Here is a 21,184-nt window from a genome sequence, read left to right as displayed (position 1 = left end):
AGGCTGGCCGTGGGACTCGCACCTCCTTCACCCTCGTAGTGGGCCTTCCCTAGAGTGTGTGTGTGTGTGTGTGTGTGTGTGTGGAAGGGGGGTCTTTGGCATGTCACCTGCTTATTGTGAAAGATTATAGTAGCTGTCACAGTCCCCAGATGCAAGCCCGGCCCGTGCCCACCTGAGCTACTCCCTCACCTTAGCTACCCTGGGAATGACAGGCAGAGTGCTTCACAGAGGCACCTGCAACTGGGGGGACATGGGTGCATGTCACGTTACCTTTTTTTTTTTTTTTTTTTTTTTTTTTGAGCACTGGGAATAGTGTTTTTATTTTTATTTATTTATTTATTTTAATTTCAAAGCAGTTATTGTACGGCCTTTTAAAGAGGAAAAGCTATTTTTGTTTCTCATTGTACAAGTCAAGTCACTTTCACAATAATGTGAAGATATTTCACACCGCCGGACTGCACACTCAAGATAGCCAAGATGGTCAATTTCATGCCGTGTGGTTTTAAAATCACAATTAAAACAACCACCAAAAAATGTCTCAAAAGTAATGACGTGTGTTCCTATTTATACAGATCATCTAGATAAGCTTAAAGAATAAAATGTCAAGAGAAAAATCAGGACTCCTCCTATCTGGTCCGTCTCCTTCCAAACTCATGGGTGGTTTTGCATAAGCAGAAACACTTTAGTAAGTGGACTTTAATCAAGTAAGCTATTCACTTATGTTTTCTTTGCTAATATTCGTACATTGACATCATTGGTTTTTATCTCTCAATAGGATTCCGCTGAATAGATATGCCAAAATCTACCTTGTGGATTCCCGATATTTTAAAGTTTCTTCTGGAGCTGTAATGCGTATTCTTATGATTAGCTATTTGGATGTCTCTTCAATTATTTCCAAACATTAAATTTCTAGAAGTAGAATGAGAGGGACAGATGGTATATGCAGTTGTAAGGGGTTTGGTGGTGAAGACCAGACAGCTGTGTGGACAGAGCAGCTGTCAACCTTTCAGTACGTAGGAGTGTAAAATGACGGGGTCAAAGGGGTGAAGAGGTGGTAGAGCAAAGGTCAAGGGTGGAGGTTTGTGGGTCAGACAGTCTAATTTTGAATCCCAATTGTTGTTTACCAGGGGTATAACCCCCCAGTGGAAGTTACTTCTTTAAGCCTCGGTTTCTTCTTCTATAAAGTGGAGTTTATTTACCATGACATTGACTCCATAAGGTCTTGTGGGGATGAATAGGCTATATTAGCTTTTACTAGAGGGTTCTCTAATCCAGTTATTGCTTGTTTTAGTCACTAAAAGTGCCAGAGCCAGCCTGACTATAAAGCAAATATCTTTCTCCAGCTCCATCTCCCACCCCGATTTCCACTCCCAAATCAGAAATGCAGAGAAGATGGTCCAAAGACACAAAATTTCAGCTAAAATAAGAGTAAAATAAGTTCCAGACACCTATTAATTGCACAGAGTGGTGATCAGAGTTAACAACGATGATTTGTATTCTTGACAATTTGAAAAAAAAAGTGTCATTTTTAAGTGTTCTTCCTATAAAAATAAAGGTACGTCTGTGAGGTGGTGCACATGTCAATTAACTCCATTTAATCTGTTCCCCTCTGTGTCTCTCGATTCCACAATGTACCCACATTTCAAAACACATGGTAGGTACATGGCGGATGGATGTGATTTTGATTGGTCAATTAAAAATAAATAAGTGGATAAAGAGGTAAGTGAACAAATAAAAGAGGCACTCTGAGGAGTAGTAACAGTCTTACTGGATCCTCATGACCACCCAACAAGTCAATCCTTTTACAAAGGAAAACGGAGGCTGGGGGGTGAGAGAAGAAGTGGCCAGAGGCGGTGCAGTTAGCCACAGCAAAGCCTGACCTGGCAGAAGGGCCCCTCTCTGGGGGAGGACAGGCCACTCCAATTCCAGAGCCGCTGGGGCTTCCTGGGTCCTCGGGTGCCCCTCCCCTGGGAGCTGTGAAAACCACAGGTCCCCCACCCGCCCTGCAGAGACTCTGATTCAGTGGCTCTGGGGTGATGCCGGGGCATCCTACATTTTAAAATGTGTCCCCACCCCCCCACCCCCACCACTAAAGTGTAGCTGGAATTGGGTCCTAGAAATCACCAAGCTCATATCCAGGAATTGGGCTCTAGATCTTGTCAGACATCCTGATTAATTAAGAAAATGTTAATAGATGAAAGGAGGCCACCCTGAGACAACTCTACTAGGCCCTGCATATCTGCATCCCCATGGAAAACCTACAGTCGGGCTCTGTGTGTGTGACTGTCATCATCCATAAATGACATTGTATTGGATTCACCATTCTCTACTTGGATTTTTTTTTCCTCTTAAGAATCTGGTTTTAAGATATTTCTGTATCTACACATATATCTCACTCTTTTGAATCGGGGCCTAGGAGTATTTGACACTATGAATAAATCACAGTGGACTGTCCTTTGGTTCCTGCCAGGACATGCAGATGTATGTGCAGGCACTCAGCTGTGTGGTCTGGTCTTCCTAGGGCCGTACAGGACTTCCTAACTCGAATGGCGCTCCGTTGAGCTAATTATTCCTTTATCGACAGTCATTTTATCCCATCTTTCACAGTTAACAAGTAAAGCTGGGATGAAGAAAGGACTTTGAACACATTTCTTTCTCCGTGTGTGTGTGTGTGTGTGTGCGCCGATGCGTGTCTGTGTGTATGGGTGTGCATACGCTCAGGCATACGTGTCTGGTGTTTGCAAATTAAGCTTCTTCTAAAAGGAACTGCCTTGTCACCAGAGCGTGCAGGTTTAAAATCATATGTCAACGTATTTAATTACATGGGGACGCCTATCCCCACTGTTACATATCAAGTGTCTGGGAGTCAAGAATGTCTGTTTCTGAGACTCTGCGCCTTTCCTTAAAAAAAAAAAAAAAGGGAGAAAAAAAAAATCTGGTGACAGATTGCAACATGCCACTTTTCTAAGCCACCAATTCAGAGAAAAAGGGAAAGGGACCGACCGCCTGGTACAAATTATTGTGCCTGGTCATGCTGGGAAGATCCATTCACTGACCACTTCCTTCGGGAGGAGAAGGCCGGCACTGCCAATAAATCTTCACCCTGGTGTTTATATCTCTATCGCGGGAAGAGTGTCCCAGGGTTTATGACAACTGCCACACACACACACACACGCGCACATAGTCACAGCCCTGTGTCATATGTCAGCCCAGGGAATCTGTTCCCTGTGTGTCTCTCGCTGTCTCAACCAACGCTTCAATGTCATAATTAGGAGGTATCATATGGCCACGAGCCATAGCAGCTTGACAAAGAATCCTACTGATGTGTGTTGGATGGTTCTTTTGCGTTTTATTTAAATTTTCTCCTAAACCTTGATGTATTTTGGGCCTGAGCATCGGGAATGTGTGCTAAGTTAATTTGCATGTGAGATCTCAGAGGAGCGATTTAGAGCCCAGGATAAGGACAAGACTGGGGTTTGCTTGCCAGGTACCACCCTCGACCCTTCCCAGCCCTCACGCGGCCATCAGGAGGTCAGCGGGGGACATGGTCACGAGGTCCGTGTGCCTCAGGGGTCCCGGCAGCTCTCACCTCGGGGGCAATGTAGTCCGGAGTCCCACAGAAAGTCTTGGTGGTCACCCCGTCCCAGATGTTTTCCTTACACATGCCAAAGTCAGCGATCTTGATGTGGCCCTCGGAATCCAGCATCACGTTGTCAAGCTTCAGGTCCCTGCGGCAGGTGTGAGAATTGGGGATTAAGTGAAACGATGCTCATTTCAAGTCAACCGACTGCCACTCATAAAACGCGGTGCTAGGTGGCGTGGAGGTACAAAGGTGACCGTAAACCAGCTCTTGCCTGCCCCCGGGGCAGCTCACGATCTGGTAGGGAGATCAAAAAGAGGGGGCTCCCTCACCAACCTCTGTGCCTTTCTTCTCCTGCAGAGCCAGCTGTGCCCAGGGCCTCGCAAGGACAAACGAGACAGAAGCTCCGAGAACAGAGAGATCCGCAGGAAGCTGACCAGAGAGCGCAGCACCCGCAGAGGCAGAGTTCCACGAGCTGACCTTTGCAACCTGTGGACCCCTTATGTTTTACAGGAAGCTGCCGTTTCCATAAAATCGTGATCTTTCAAAATATCTCTGAAGATCACGGGGGAAGACAACTGATTTGAGAGAAAATTCTTTAACTCCAAATGTTTCAGGATCCCCCCGGCTGATTGCTAGGATGGGGGACCCAGGTGTCTCCATTGATTCTTTCCATTAAAAAAGAAAATATCTGCTGGACGCTTACTCCATGACGGGCGCCATTCTTGGAGCCGGGTATATGTTAGCTGGGGACACAATAAACAAGCCTGTTTTTATCCTGTAGATTCTGATAGGCGATAGGAAGGAAAAGAGGAGAAAGAGATGGCAATGGGGGAGCCAGATGTGGTGGCCCATGCCTGTCATCCCAGCAATTCGGGAGGCTGAGGCAGGAGGATCCAAAGTTCAAAGCCAGCCTCAGCAACTTAGCGAGGCCCTGAGCAACTCAGCGAGATCTTGTCTCTAATAAAATATTAAAAAAGAGCTGGGGTTCCGTAGTTAAATGCCCCTGGGTTCAATCCTGGGTACCCCCTAGAGAGAGAGAGAGAGAGAGAGAGCGCATGGGGGAAGGGCACTTTAAACAGGGGTCTGGAAGGACCTCTCTTGGGCAGTGACATCTGAGCTTTAGCAAAAGTCTGGGTGCCCACTCTCCTCCTGTTGTCTACATCTGCGTTGGTGAGGAAAGCCTGATATTTTGGGGGAACCCCTGCATATCTCCATACTGGATCACCCCAATCCTCAATCCCCACTCTGACGTCAATGTTTGGGGTTTCTGCAGCCGTGACCAGGGGACAATCTATGGGTCGGGCTGTTCCAGTCCTAAGAGAGGACGGAGAAGTCCAGTTCCCCCAGAGGTAAGAGCTCAGTTCAGGGGTCTCCCCCAGATCATCTCGGTTAGCTTGTGGGTGTCTGCGGCTACGGCCTGTTCTAGCCTCTGGGGATGAGACCATCCTCCTTTGGACAACCACCTTTCGATCCTCCAGCTGAGCAAGGTGGGTGGTGCCGACCTCAACTCCTAGCCCCCGGTCACGTGGCCTGTCCTGGCCAGTGGAAATATCCCATCCTGCTAGTCACAGCGATTGGTTCAGGAAAGGGACCACAGGGGACCCAGTCTGCCACCACAGAAACGCCTGGCACTTTTGCAGGTGCCATTCGGGAAGAGAGAAGTTCTTTTCACACTGGGATGGCTCAGGGGGTGGAACGCGGGTCTAGAAGCTACAGGGGTCACCGTATGGAGACGGGAAAGCTATGAAGACAGAGCAGAGCAGAGTGATCAAGGAAGCGCCATTAACATCGTTTGAACCGCTGCATCCCTGACACCAGCCAATCAAGACCCCTGCATCCCTGACACCAGCCAATCAAGACCCCTGCATCCCTGACACCAGCCAATCAAGACCCCTGCATCCCTGACACCAGCCAATCAAGACCCCTGCATCCCTGACACCAGCCAATCAAGACCCCTGCATCCCTGACACCAGCCAATCAAGACCCCTGCATCCCTGACACCAGCCAATCAAGACCCCTGCATCCCTGACACCAGCCAATCAAGACCCCTGCATCCCTGACACCAGCCAATCAAGACCCCTGCATCCCTGACACCAGCCAATCAAGACCCCTGCATCCCTGACACCAGCCAATCAAGACCCCTGCATCCCTGACACCAGCCAATCAAGACCTTTCGTAACTTAAGTGTGAACTGAGCTGCCATCATCACTTCCAACCACAAGGACACAGGTTGGCCTCTCCTTGAGGGCCAGTGAGGTCTCTTCATCCAAAGGGAGGTCCATTTGCACCCACTATTCGCCCACAGCAACGTTATTTCCATTCTGCGACCCTGGGTGCTGTCCATGGTACCACCCAGGTCCAGGGTGCATGCTTACCTAGAAGCCGTGGTGATCTCTGAATGCCGGGTCAGAACTTAGGAATGCTGAACCCTGCAGCATCTTGATTTATCTCCATATACTTGCCCTACATGTGACTTCACTATAGTAATACACGGCCTCCTCTTGGCTTGACAACATGCCCAGAAGTAAGACGCCGGGTCAATCAGAGACAGGAGAACATCTTCATTTAATATAGCGAAGGAATTTCAGATGCCAAGAGCCACAGGTCTTGGGGCTGGAGGACACCCAGTCTCATCCATTGCCTTTGATATTATACTGTATTCCTTGGTTCTAGGTACTAAATTCTCATTTCTGCTTCAAAACATGGCTGGGGCAATTTTTTTTTCATTAAAAAAAAAAATACAGGGCAGAATCCACACGCATTTCCAGGGAAAGTGGTCAATAAATCAGACAGTCCATTGGACAGGCAGGATCTATTACAGACACCCTCCCCACCAACCATATCCAGCTACTATCCTCAGAGAGGGAAACTCTAACATAATTCTAAAGGAAGATCTAAAGGAAGGAGGGAGCCATTTGAAACCTTTTGAAAGGCTTTACTACCATGAAGGCAATATCTATGAAATTATAAAGCCGCACATCTCTTGTCCTGTAATTTTTTTTTTACAGTTTTCAATTGATTATCAATTTCAAGAACTCCATCTCCAATCATCTCCAGCCTCTCTGAGGAGGCTGGGGAACCAGGTTGGGAGGCCACGGAGCCAGTGACAATGCATGATTATGATGCATAGCTGGTCCCCCGAGGACCACCGGACGTGACTGAGGACGCTGCCAGACACGAGCGTGGCCTCTTGTCCTTGGAAATCCTAATACTGCCAGGAACCACTTCTCCTCCTGGCACTGAAAACCAGCTCTTCCAGACTGCCACAGTCACTCTCAAATCCATGGTCTGAGTTCCTTGGCCACTGGTTTCTGAATCATGATCTTGGGTGGGACAGGTGTCTGATCCTGCATCACATATATACCCTGGGTGCAGGGAGACCTTGGCAGTAGCATCTAGCAGCCCCAACCTTTCTAGTACCAAACGGCTCTGTTCTTGCAAAGAGAATGACTCAGATGCCGACTGGCTTAAAATATCGATACGGATTCCTTGAAGAACCATATTGACAACGGTGTGTGAGTAGGTTAGGAGGGAGGGCTGTATGGTACGAGGGATGGTCTTAGCACCTGAGATGCTCACCTCTGGGTTTTAGGACCAGCTTGGCCAGTGCGGCCGGGATCCATGAACCCCAGATCCTAATCTGGTTCCCTGCTAGACTGAAAACTAGCCCTGAATCCCGACAACTCTACTTTCTCCCTGGGTTCCCACCCTGGGGCTGGATTTGAATCGAATACACTCGTAACTCTGTTCTTCTAGAGTCTCTCCGTGCCTAGGAGGGAGGCAGGACCTAATGTCAGCCTACAAAGTGACAACTGTAGAGTGAGAAATGACCCCAGGACCCTGTTTTCTTGGTTAAGCAGGAAGCAAAGTCATGGGTTTGAACGGAGGGGGTCACGTCACATGGAAGATGATGTGCACCTTTCAAGGCCAGAATGACATTCGATGGAAAATGCTCTCCCTAGGACACCCGAGGGGAAACCGAGGACCGGAGGAGTTGGGTGTCTCCTCTCATGCTGACTCGGAGCTCCACGTGCGTGCTCCGTGCACGGAGGGCAAGCGTTGGCGGAGTGGCCTTACTATTTAAAAGTATCCAGGGGGCCCCAGGACCTCCCAAGACACCTCTAACTCCAGACCCTAACCGCCAGGTCCTCCACAGAATGACATGGCCCTCTACCATCCAGCACAAACCACTCTATTTTACTGAGTTTTATTTTTACTGGAATTTATCACTATTTGGCAGACTCTATTCTGATACACGAATCTGTCTCCCACCGTTAATATATAAGCCCCACGAAGGCAAGAGTTTTGTCCAGTATCTTGCCTGCTGTATTCCCAGAGTAGCACCTAGCACAGAGTAGAATGAATGAATAAAATGCATTTTCATGGCCCTTGGACATCTTTTAAATAGACCCTCACCACGCCAAGTGCTGTTTGGAAGCCCCCTGCCCCGTGCCACCCTCTCTTGCAATAAGAAACCATCCCAAACCCCTGCCGTCTCTGTCATATGCATCCATGTAGCACAAGGAGAATGGCCCACTCTGGACACGCTGACACACAGCAGCCTGGGGCTCCACAGTCGGCCTTGCATGGGACAGAAAACGGTGCGACTCACACAGCTCTGATCATACGCTCGCTCCTCCAAAGACTGGCAAATGCCAAGTTCTGAACTTAATCCTGTCTTTCAGGGCGTGCTACTCAGAGATCTATTTCCAAACTGTCGTTAAATGAAAAAAAAAAATAAAGAGTTTCAGACTGATATGATCCGCCACGTCCTGCCCACCAAGATTCTTTACGTACTCCCCCAAACGTGGGGGTCCACGGGCAAGAGGAAGAAGCCCCCGGGGGCCCCCCTGGACAAGCCTCTCGTGTTGGAGGGGCCCTGGATTGTTGGTGACACAGTCCATCAAGATTTTTCCGTCACCACAGAGAGCTGCCCAAACTTTGCCAGGGCAGTGGGCGAAGCTGCCTGGCAGAACACATGCCCAAGTTAGTCCTGGAGGGTTCCTCCCCCACCGCGGGTGCTAATTTTAAAAGCAGTGGAAGAGAGAGGCAGGGGGCGGGGAGGCGCTGGGCCGGGTGCGCTTACCGGTAAATGATGCCCTTGCTCTGCAAGAAGAACAGGCCGATGGCGATTTCTGCAGCGTAGAATCTGAAATGAAGAAGAGACAACGAGAGATGGGAGAAGTTCAAAGACACCTTCTGCTGGGCAGCTGGAAGGAGGGGTAGGGCACTGAAGTCTCCCCTGGATGGTCAGCTGCCCAGCTCACCAGGGTACAAATGGGTGGACGGGGGGCCCCAGAGCCAGGAGGACAGACTGGGGGTAGGCAAAGGTTTGTCATTTGCATGGTGGGAGGGTCCCATGGGCTCTGATGGTCCCGATGGGGAATGGGAGTCTCAGACTATGGCCAGTTAAAAAAAAATCCTTTTTCTGAATTTTTTGGGTGGTGCTGGAACATGATAAGATCTTTTGAACCTGGGGCTTCGTGCAGGCGAGGCAAGCACTCTGCCAACTGAGCTGTACCCCTGGCCCAGATAAAATATCTTAATAACAACAGCCAGCACCCATCTGCCTAGTGTCCTATTAGGAGGTCTGTAATCCTCATCATAATCCTATGCTACAGGCCCTACTAGTGCCTCCCTGTTCTAATGAGGACCATTGAGGCTTAAGGGGACGGACTCTTAAGATGACATAACCAATGGGCGGGGGGCACAGCCAGGATTGGGAGCAACATGGGTCTGAGCATCACTTCTCAGTGAAGGTCCGCCAGGCGGAAAGGGCATCTGAGAGAACCAGGAAGCCCACTGATGCCGTGAGGGCTGGGCAGGGTCCTGGGGTGCGAGGTTAAGCCCTGGCAATACGTCTCCTGGGCTAATGGAATTCAGCCTGTGGTCCATGGATGTCAGAAATGAAAGGGGAACGAGAGCTACAGTCTGATTAGACTTGTGCCAAGAGAGGCCAATGGCTTGATTCCCAAGCACAACCACAACAGGGTGCTCCCGAGCTCAGCAGGTGGACGTGAGGGGCCAGCAAGCCCCACGAGTGACAGGTGGCAGCCTAGACGTGTTCTAGGGGGCCTTCAGGAGGGGCCATAAGATCCTAAGGAACTCCCCAGGAACTGGTGCTGATGCTAATTCCTGTGACCTGCCACGTCTCTGTTCATCCACAGAGTCCTTTAAAATACATATCCACACATTTACCCTTTATTGCACAGAGGGATGGGTTCACTGAGGTACTGCCCCCCCCCACACACACAGAGGTGCATCTCTTCTTCTCCCTGCCCCCTCTTCCCCCCTCCCCAGTTCCTAGTAATCCTTCTTCTACGTTCAGATCAACATTTTTATTTGTTCTTTATTTTTCTTTTTTTAGTTTCCATCCATGAGGAAACATGCAGTTTTGTTTCTTTCTTTTTCTTTCTGTGTCTGGCTTACTTCGCTTGGACAAAGGCAGCGATCTCTGTTCTAAAAAGAAGAGGTCCGGCCGGTTTGTCGTCTGAGGGGGACGAAAGAGACTCATCCAAACCTGGCCTCAGTCTCCCTTTCCTGGTCCTTCATCTCCTTGGAGTGAAGGCTCCTACGAAGCCCTGGGCAAGTTTCCAAAAGCCTCTCTGGTTTCTGTTTGCAAAGCAGAGATCCCCACCACCTGGGGTTGTTGTCAGGATTAAATGAGAACATGTTTGTTGAACGCCCAGGACCTGGCCTAGAGTAACAGAACCTCCAACGACATTCCCTAAGGAAGCTACGAGTCCTTCCTCCGGAATCAGGGTCAAGAATTAAAGAGAAAGAAATAGCTGTGGGTTTCGGGACTCCGTATTCTCAGCTGGTGTCAGGTGCCAAAAGAAGCCACTCACATTAAGGAGGACACCTTCTTCCTGTGGCCAAGTACTTCAAACAAAGAAGGAGCTCCCGATGTTTCAAAGTCCCTCCTTTGGTGAAAACCCCAAAGGAACTAACAAACCATCCATTATTCCAAGGGAAAAAAAGCACCAGTTTCCCCTTACACAGCATGAGGCTCCTTGAACCGGCCCACTTGTTGGATGTGGTACATGAGGTCGCCCCCGTTCACATACTCCATCACAAAATACAGGCGATCCTGGAGAAAGAGAGAACCAAAGGGCAAAGTCACCATCCTGTGGTTTCTCGGGTTCCAGAAGGAAAGCAGGGACTCGCTGGAATTTATGATCCCACCTCCCATCAACCCACCCCAGGACTCTGACACATGCTCCACGTCTCCCGGAGTATAAAACCTACGCTATTGGAAGTACGCAAGGGAGGCTAGGTGGAGCGGCAATCGTTCTGAAAATTAATAACTACAATTTTTTTAAGTTCATTTGGGCTGGAAAATATAATTAGCCCACTAATCTTGCGGCTTAATTGATATGACTGTTTAGGATCAGGTTAATTATAACAAAAAAGTGGGAAACGTTATGGAAATAATATTGTGGGTAGGAGGTAGCTGTGGAAGCCAGCCTCTGTTCATGTCCCCTGCTGCTCCTGTCCTTGGATAGCACCTTCTTCCCTCAATGAATAGGACTGGATCGTGTAACCAGTAGGGGGCACAATTTCTGGGACTAGATCATAAAAGACCTTAGAGCAGCCACATCATGAAGACACCCAAACAGCACTAGGGACAGGTGCCCGGGGTGAGGGGTGGAGATCTCCTGCCAGCAACCGGCAGCCGGCAGCCGGCACCAGCTCCCCCATCGTGTGCGCGGACCACCTTGGAAGCAGACCCTCAGTTAAGCCTTGCGGGGGGGGGGGCTGTGGTCCCAGCCCCCAGCATGACGGCAGCTGCAACTTCATTTGTGATCGAAAGTCAGAATCTTTGGTGGATAAGCCACCCCCAAACTCCTGACCCACAGAAACTGTGCAATGATCCATGCTTCCTGCTGCCTTCAGCCCGTGAGCTCCGACGACCCAGTGGTTAGGAAAGCCCAGGCAACGCATGCGTTTTCAAAGTCTGGGAAACAGTAGCTTAGAAAGACCCGTCCAGAGAGAGGTAAGGGAATTGGGGCCAGAAAAAGAAACGGGGAGCCCGTTCTGGGAGTTTGCTCAACGTGTCCTTTGAGGGAGAACGTGAAATCCTTCAAGTCAGGGGCTGTGTCCTCCTCCGCGCACGGTGTGAGCCTGTTCCTGGTCCTGAGACTAGCACCTAGTAGGTGCACAGTGGAAGAGGGCAGGTTTCTGCGGCAGGGGGGTTTATTTGGGAACGCTGATCTGCCTCCGGGTGGTTGGGTGCATCCACCGAGGTCGGGTGGTGTCTGGGCCTCCTCTCTGGAAAGTGGAGGTCAGAGAGCCCCAGCTGGGCTCCAATGAGTCGGGCAGAACCCCGAGATCCCTGCCGTCCTTCCACCTGAGGGCGGTTCTGCTAAGTGGATGCACAGCCCCACGTCTTCCTGGAGACTTGCGCTCGGGTTCGCCGTACAGGTCTGCGCCTTCCTTTGGGTTTGCGATGGCGGGTCTGCACTGACTATTTGTAGTGCTCATGTTCTCTCAGCCTAAAAAAAACACTTCCCTAACCCACCCGATCTAAATCAGGTCTGCCTGTTACGTTCCTGCACGAACCTCTGTGGGCTTTTTTTTTTTATTTCCCCCTCTCATCCCATCATAATTGGTAATTATATATTTAACCCAGTGATTCTTTCTCTATTTATTCACTAATTAAATTTAAAATATTTATGAAGCCCTCCTGGGTACCAGGTTAGAGGTGCGGGGAATGAATCAGGGAACAAAATCAACCACAACTCCTTGTCTTTATCTTTCTTCGATAAAGAGCCCATTAGACATGATATATAAATGATATAGAGTGGGAAAGGGAATCAAGTACTACGGAAAAAAAAAAATCAAAAGGTTGGGAATGCCAGATGGATGAAGGATGGAGGAAAGACTTCCAGTTTCCATCAAGGGCTCAGGATAAAACTTACTGAGAAGATATTTCAGCAAAGATTTGGAGGAGGTGATAGAAACAGCTATGCAGAAATCGAGAGCAAGAGCCTATCGGGTGGTGGAAACAGCCAGTGCAAAGGCCCTGAGGCTAGCATGCACCTGATGGGCTTTAGGATCCACAGGGAACTGTGTGATCAGAGAAGAGAGGAGGCAAGATGGGAGAGGAGGCCAGAGAGGCTACGAGGGACTCAGATCACGTAAGTCCCCCAAAATTGTCTAATGTCAGGTATGACAGAAAGTTCCACAAAGCCAGGGACCATGTTAGATTTACTTATCACTGTGTCTCAACTAGCCAGCACCACAGCTGGCCAAAGCAAGCCATCAGTGTACATGACCCGGGCAAATGAACAGAAACCAGTGGGCCTCTAAATGGGAGGCCCGCAGCCTGGTGCCAGTTTCTAGAGGGGCGGGCTTGGGAAGGTCCCTTTCTATCTCTGAGCTTTGATCACTTCACTTGTAAGAAGAGGGTCTCAGCACCCATCCCTAACAGAGTCAGTGAGGGGCTCAGACCAAGCATGCCCCCGCCCCCCGGCTGCAGACTATCAATGAGACACAGATAAGATGCCCGAGTTATCGAGTTATCGAAGCCAGATCAGTGCTGAGCAAACTCGAGTTGCATTGCACCTTAACTGATCATTAGACCCATTTGGTGGGGCATGAAGAATTCTTTTGTGAAAGGCGGGTTCGGGTGACACTGATGGGTGGGTGTGGCTGGGTCATGATGTGGAAGGTGGTTTGCTATCAAAATGGCAAAGCTCTTGTGAGGAGCTATCAAACCCGAAGAGCTGGGGGGGAAGTGGAGTGTAGGGCAAAGATTCCACCCTGGAAATCGCTACAGGATCTGAAGCCCCAATCCTCTGCTGACTAACTGTGCCCCCAGCCCGGCTCCCTCCGCACCTGGAAACTCCACCTTCTTCCCCTGTCCCAGAGGGAAATAAATAACATGGCATTTGGAAAGTGTCTAGCACGATGTTGGCCATATGATAAATGTTCCATCCACCACTTAAAAAAATCTTTGAGGTGCACAGAGCTCTATTTTATAGACTCATGAGCCAGCGTATGAGTATTTGTCAAACGTGTATGGAGTGCCTGATTATAAGGACCACGTGGTGAAATATATCTACCATCTTAAGGGCACGCCATAGGTGACGAAGTGCTTCGTATATTTTTGTCTCACTCATTTCTAAACAACCCAATGTGACCTGTATTATTATCATCCCTAATTTAAGAGATGGGAACGCCTGTCATCCCAGCAGCTCAGGAGGCTGAGGCAGGAGGATCCCGAGTTCAAAGCCAGCCTCAGCCAAAGCGAGGCCCTAAGCCACTCAGGGAGACCCTGCCTCTAAATAAAATACAGAACAGGGCTGGGGATGGGGCTCCGTGGTCAAGTGCCCTGAGTTCCATCCCTGGTACCCCCTCACCCCTCCCCTCCAAAAAGGAGATGGCATTTGAAACTCAGAAGGGGTAAGGGGCTTACCCGAGGTCGTCTATCTGGTAAGTTGCAATCTTACCCACAAGGTTCTGAGGGAGACGTGGGATGGATGGATGGACACGCGGATGAGGACTCCCTCCAAAGAGCTTCAGTGCAGAAGGGCAGAGCAGAGTCGACACCATACGCAGGGGAAGAAGGTGGAGTTTCCAGGTGAGGAGGGAGCCGGGCGGGGGGCACAGTTAGTCAGCCGAGGATTGGGGCTTCAGATCCCGTAGCGATTTCCAGGGTGGAACCTTTGCCCTCCACTCCACTTCCCCCCCAGCTCTTCGGGTTTGATAGCTCCTCACCAGAGCTTTGCCGTTTTGATAGCAAACCACCTTCCACGTCATGACCCAGCCACACCCACCCATCAGTGTCACCCGAACCCGCCTTTCACAAAAGAATACCTCGTGGTGCAGGAGATGCAGATGATTTGGATTTCAAATTTCTGTTTGCTTTTTTTTAAAAATCAGATTTATTTATGTATTTATTCTAATTAGGTCTATACGACACAGAATGTCACGCTAAGCCACATAAGCCAATCCCCTCCCCAAACAAAGGCCGAACGTTCTCTCTGATGGTCAGTGGAGGCTGATCCATAATGCAGGAGGGGTTGGGCGTGGGGAAAATTGTGTCCACTTCAGAACCCAGGACCCCGTGCCTGCCAGGTGAGAGCTCTCCCACCCGCCGTCGTGACCACTCCTATTCCACACATGGAGACAAAGCTGACAGGTGACGAGGACGAGCCCTGAGCTGTTTTTTTCAAATGATTTTCTCTCTCTCTCTCTCTCTCTCTCTCTCTCTCTCTCTCTCTCTCTCTCTCACAGTACAACTTCACCCTCTCCACATCCCTCATGAGAGGTAGAGACGGAGGTGGAATAATCGCTCCTGTTCTCAGAGTCCAGAGCATATGAAATTTGCAAAAAGGTCACATACAAGTTGGTGGCAGAATGCAGACAGGGAAGCCAGAATTGCCGACACCCAGCTCCTGGTTCTATGGTCGGGGAGGGTGGGGGGTGCTGATAGAAAACAAGCCTAAAAATAGCGCCTGTCTTTGGTGCACATTGAAGAGAACCACAACACTTGCTTTTAAAAATTATTTTTAAAACTAGCAGATGGCATCGGCCACAGAGAGAGAGAGAGAGAGAGAGAGAGAGAGAGAGAGAGAGAAGAGGGAGGGAGAGGTTTGACTTGCTTGATTTCTGCTTGGATTAACTCAACTTGCCCCCCGAAACTCACTAGTCGGGATGCCGACATGGGGGGCTAGCTCCGCCGTGGGTAGGGGTTTCTGGTCTGTGTGGACCACTCCCCGTAGGTGAGCAGACCCTGAGGCCATCAGCTCTGACCTGCACCCAGGCTGCGCTTTGGCCCTTGGGCGCTTCTGCCTGGCCCCTCACCGCCCTTTCATTTCTGAACCAACGTTTAATGATGCCCACTCTCTGCCAGGCACCAGTCCACTGCCAGAGATGCCACTGTGAATGATCCATGGTGCCCAGTGGAAAGGATTCCCCCAGAGGAGCGGGGGAGACCAGAAACGTGTCCAAATGCCAGTGTTTCCCAAAACGGCACAGAGGACAATTTTAGGTAGCCGATGGACGCCGTCCGTTTTTTTTTTTTTACCTTGGTAATTTGGGTGTTTTCATGGGTCGCGTGAGAAATACGACTAAGCAGGCTGAGCCCCTGGTGGCATGGCGTTCCAGAAGAGAAGGACCCAGGGTTGGGTGGACCGGGCAGAGTGTGTGAGGGATGAGAAGGTGAGAGAACAGGGCAGCTGCGGTGGCGCACTCCTGCCATCCCAGCCACTCGGGAGGCTGAGGCAGGAGGATCGCGAGTTCAAAGGCAGCCTCAGCAACTGAGCGAGGCTCTAAGCAACTGAGCGAGACCCTGTGTCTAATAAAATATTTAAGAAGGTCTGGGGATGTGGCTCAGTGGTTAAGTGCCCCTGGGTTCAATCCCTGGGGGTGGGGGGAGAGGGAGAGAGAGGGAGGGAGGGGGAGAGAGAGAGAGAGAGAGAGAGAGAGAGAGAGAGAGAGAGAGAGAAAGGAGAAATGGAATTTCAGTCATCTCTCAACTGATGTCCAGACCTCTACCAAGTTACCTAGGGCCCATCTGCAGTAGAGAAGTGAGTTCTAGAAGTTCTCGGAGCATTTATGTTTGCAAGTCATGGTTCTTCGGTGTTAAAGGGAAACACGATGAATAAGAGACAGACCTCGCCCTCGGGGCATTTAGAATCTTGGTTGAAACAAACGTAGAAGGAATGGGAACCAGGATCTAGACTAGCCTGGGATAAAAGCAATTGCACGAGAGACAGGAGCAGGGAACCACGGGGGCTTCCGGTGACCAAATGGCCTCTCCCCACGGCCTCCAAGGCCTCCGCCACCTCCTGGTTGGCTGTGTTTTCCACTCGTCCTAGAAAATCCTTGCAGGGCCTCAGAGGATCTTTCTCATCATCACACCCAGGGGTTTTGGATGAGGTTTTTTTTTTCACTGGATTCAACCATGTAAAAAAACCAAAAAGCAGCCGATACGGAAAGCAGGATGGAGATTCCTTGGAAAACTGGGAATGGAACCATCGTTGGGCCCAGCTATCCCTCTCCTCGGACTATACCCAAAGGACTTAACAACAGCACCCTACAGGGACACAGCCACCTCAGTGTTGATAGCAGCACGATTCACAATGGCTGGACGGTGGAGCCCCCCTGGATGCCCTTCAGTGGAAGAATGGACGGGGGAAATGTATATGTATGCACAGTGGAATGTCACTCAGCATCCAAAGAGAATGAAATCATGGCATGTGCAGGTGAGCCGGTGGAGCTGGAGAATATCATGCTCAGAGAAGTGAGCCAATCCCCAAAAACCAAAGGCCGGATTTTTTTTTTTTTTTCTGATAGGAGAAGGCTGATCCATAATGGGGATGGGGTGGGGAGCATGGGGTGGGGATGGGTCCGGCTTGGCTCCCTGCCAGGGGCTTGGTTTTCTAAAGGAGACGCGACCCAGCTCGGGGCTTCATCCCTCCTCTCTCCGGGCTGAAGAGTCTTGACTTATATCTCTCTCCTCTCCCTCTCTGCCGAGCTCTGGTCGGCTCCAGCTGGTTCCAGGAGGTATCTACGTGGGTGTTCCTGTGTCATCTCCAATTAAAAGCTCAGAAAGGCAAACTCACCAGCTTTCTCTTTAAACTAGCCAGTCTGCTCAGCCTTAAAGGGCTTCTTCCTTCCGAACTGCTTTTATGTCCCTGGGATTCTTCGCTACGCGCTTACCCATCTTGTCCTCGAAGCTCCAAGCGACTTCAATGCATTTAAAATCCCTCTTTCTTCTTTATCTCTAACAGCCCATCAGTAAATGAACAAAATTTCAATGTCTGGCTACCGCCGCCGCATGGTGCGAAAGAGACAGAATCTCCCCAAACTAAAAACCGGAGCGTGAGGTTTTGGTTTCAAATGATGGGATGTCATGTGCAGAGGTCCTCGGAAGCCCCCAGAGCGGGTAAGGAAAGTTGCCCCCCCAAGAGAGCGTCCAGTGGAGTGTGACCCAATGCCCACGTGACACAATGCTAAGCCATACCTGCCACTTTTTTAATAAGATACCACGGGCAGGGAGCAGGAACCACGTGGGCACCCTGTGTACCATGCGCTAAGGTGAGTGGCAGTGAGAATTTGTCTAGTTAATGATCTTGAATAATGTTCTAGGCTGGGCAGTGAACTCATCCAGTCTTCAAGTTGCTCCCTATATTCCTCCAGAGAAATGGTGTCATGCTGTCGATAAGACTCCCTGGCTCTGGCATCAGGGAGTCCTGAGTTCGAGTCACTTGCTCTGAAACCTTGGATTGGTTACATAAACTCCCCCTGCCTTCCTAAAGCAGGTAGGCTAATAACAGCTTCTCCTCCATGTGGGGTGTTTCCAAGATCTATCCGATGATGCGCGTCAAGTTCATGCAAACTCACGGAGCTTTGCTGAAGTCAGTGTGTGGCCACGGACCCGGATGCAGACTGAACCTCCCTTTCGCTGTATTTTAGAGCCATAGAAGCATTGGTAGAACCAAGCAATCCCTGCTCGCCTTTCCACATGGCGACCAAAGTTCTCAAGGGCTAGGATGACCTCTCTGCTTCCTTGAATTTCTTGCAAACCTTTGATTATTAAATAAATATGCAAAGCAGAGGGAACCGCGGTGTATCTACTCCTACCTGCCCCCGCCGTCTAGGCCCGGGTTGCACTCCTGGTTTCTTTCCTGTGCTTAAGATCCTTGAGTGGCTTTAGCTGAAGAAAGCCCCCAAGACCTGCCAGGTTCTAACCAGCTTCCCCTCCTGAAAGGCCCTGAAATGCCACATGTGTACCCCGAGGCTCTGTCCAACTTCAACCCTGATCGCTCCCTTGGATTCAAGAGGGTTAGCCAGGCACGGGGTGGGGGTGCATATCTGTAATCCCAGTGACTCAGTGGGCTGAGACGGGAGATCACAAGTTCAAGACCAGTCTCAGCAACTTAGTGAGGCCCTAAGCAACTCAGCCACACCCTGTCTCAAATTCTGAAAAAATAAAAAGGGCTGGGGATGTGGCTCAGTGGTCAAGCAACCCTGGATTCAATCCCTAGTGCCAAAAAAAAAAAGAGATGGTACCCCCTGCTGACATGAGCACCAAGTATTCTTTTACAAGGTTCCTGCTGAGATAGCTGCAGCCAGCCAATCGGCAGCAGACTGGGCCATGAGAAAACACCTGACCCAGGGAGAACCAATCCGATGCTCTTCCCATGAGTGGGAGCTGAAACTCAGGGCATCTGGCAGATAAGCAAGGGGCTAGGGAGGTCGTGTTAAGCAGAGAACAGCCAAGAAGAAAGCAAGCAAGAAGAAAGAACGGTAAATCTGTCCCAGACAGCTTCAGAGTCACAGGTTCTAATTCTCATGGGACTCAGGCACACTTTGGCCTTTGCATTGCTTTTTCTCTGGTGAGATACGTCCTTTTTATTTTATTTATTTGGCATGAGCTAGTTTGGTGGGGGAGGTGCTCTTGGGGTTCAAGGGACGTGCCAGCAGGGGCCCGTTCTACCCGTGGACCTCCTCCTCCTCCTCCCTTTCCCTGTCCTCTCCCGCATTCTGGGTGGATGCTTCTCCCAGCATGCCTTGCAGCTGAGTTATGGCTGGGCCCGTGGCAGCAGCAAAATATGGGGAGGAAGTAACTTCTGTCCTTCAATGACTCATAAAATCTAATTCTATTTAAAAAAAAAAAAGAGGTGCATATGTTCAATTGAAAAGAAAACAGTTAAAATAGATGTTTTGCTGAAGAAACTTAACTGCCTGTGCCTACTGGCAGTTGGGAAATTGCATGAATGTGCCTGGTTGACATTGTCCCTGAGGAAAAAAAACTGCAGAAAAATTGCAGGGAACAACATTTTTTTTTTTCTTTTGTGCCTGTACAGCAGAGTGCCCCCAGCCCAACTCTAATCATAGAAGCAACCTCCGTTTAATGGTTATTGTATGTTATCCACGGTGTCTTTGAGTCCTCACTTATTATGCCCACTTTAAAGATGATGAAACCAATATTTGCAACTGTTTAGTGGCTTTTTAAAGGTCTTGCAGCCGGTAATCATGGACCAGCTTCATCTAACTAAGAGCACTTATTTACCCTGTGTGTTCCAAGGCCACTTGCCTAAGCCTGTTTGGCTAAAATCAGGTAATCAACAATTCTCTAAAAATTCAACTCCCTTCTGAAGTCTCTTGCACATACTTAGGTATTAACTTTGCCAGCTTCTGGCACATTAAAAAAATTTTTTTCTTAAGTGCTTTATTATAGAGTCAGGTGCAGTGGCACACACCCGTCATCCCAGCAGCTCGGGAGGCTGAGGCAGGAGGATCTCGAGTTCAAAGCCAGCCTCAGCAATGGTGAGGCGCTAAGCAACTCAGGGAGACCCTGTCTCTAAATAAAATACAGAATAGGGCTGGGGATGGGGCTCAGTGGTTCAATCCCCAGTACCAAAAAAAAGAAAAAAAAATGTGCTTTATTATAGAAACTTTTGAAATAATTTAAATTCACAGAGAAAACAATCACCCACAAACCCCTCTCTAAATCAAATCAATATTTTGGCTTACACAGGCACCCTTCTGGTTCTTTCCCACGTGCATATTCAATCTGAGCCCATTTGGAATAATATATTAAATAGCGTGCAATCGACTCCATTTTTTCTATTGATACTCTCCCACATCCATTTTGGAAAGACCTTTCTCAATCCCACATAAGGACATTTCTGACGTAACACTGTTCTTCTAAGCAACTTTTTAAATCACTCAATTCACATCATTTTAAGAATGGAAAAGAAAAAAATCCGCTTCGTGCATTGCTGGATGTCTCGCTTTTATCTATTTTAATCTTCCGAATTCTAAGTCTCCGGCGAAAATTAAAAAAAAAAAAAAAAAAAAAAACATATCAAACTGGCAGCATGTCTACTAGATTTGTCATTCTCTTGGAGATAGCTGATTCATATAGGAATTCTGGGTCACAGGATACAAAATGACAATCGCTCTGGCTACACCGGCCTTGGCTCATGCTCTTCAAACGCACAGAGCGGGCTCCTGCCTCGGGCCTTCACACTCACGCCTCCTGCTGCTGGGACTGTTCTGCCCCCAGAGAGCCCGCGTGCCTTGCTGTGGTCTCTGCTCCAATGCCATCTTTATCAGTGAGACCTTCCTTGATGATCCTATCAAAAACAGCACCTGGCCAGCCCAGCCCGGCCACCGCCGTCCCCTTGACTTCCTGCTGCTGCGGTGGCTTCTCTGTCTCCCCCGCTAGAAGGTAAATTCCAAGGGAACAGGGACTTTATCTCTGTTGTCCCCTGTCGTGCCCCTGATGGTGATACAGCTGGGGCCTGACATATTTAGTTCAACAAATAAACACGCATTGAAATAATAAATCAGCGTCCGCTCTCCAGCAGGTGAGCCACAGGGCCATGTTCGTGGGCCTTCCTGCGTCTTTTGAGCCACAGGAACCATGGTTTGCCTCACGTGTCTGCAGCACGCCCCCCCCCCCACTCCCCAGCTCAAAATCACTCCCAGGGAGAAAAACTCTCACCTGACTCTTGCAACATCCCAGTAGGATGTGGGAGCAGGGAGTGACAGAGTAGGGAGACAATCATCCTAAGGGCCACTGGGAAGCTGGCTCAGCTCTGGGCTCCCACTTACCAACCCTGAAAGCTGAGCCGCTTT

General features: G+C 49.5%; 1 protein-coding gene across 2 annotated transcripts in view; it reads right to left on the bottom strand.

Annotated features, from left to right (window-relative positions):
- The window catches only part of Prkcb (protein kinase C beta), a 297,288-nt gene that overhangs the window by 32,298 nt on the left and 243,806 nt on the right, over positions 1–21,184 (bottom strand). For both annotated transcript variants that reach the window (XM_077106018.1, XM_077106017.1), the window contains exons 11-13: positions 10,582–10,673; positions 8,670–8,732; positions 3,590–3,728 (exon numbers count right to left, since the gene is read on the bottom strand). In XM_077106018.1, coding sequence (XP_076962133.1) covers positions 3,590–3,728; positions 8,670–8,732; positions 10,582–10,673 — 294 coding nt within the window. The remainder of the gene's footprint in view (positions 1–3,589; positions 3,729–8,669; positions 8,733–10,581; positions 10,674–21,184) is intronic.

The sequence above is a fragment of the Callospermophilus lateralis genome, chromosome 19 (genome assembly GCF_048772815.1).
Source record: "Callospermophilus lateralis isolate mCalLat2 chromosome 19, mCalLat2.hap1, whole genome shotgun sequence".
NCBI classification, from domain to species: Eukaryota; Metazoa; Chordata; class Mammalia; order Rodentia; family Sciuridae; genus Callospermophilus; species Callospermophilus lateralis.
This window is presented reverse-complemented; position numbering and strand designations above follow the sequence as displayed.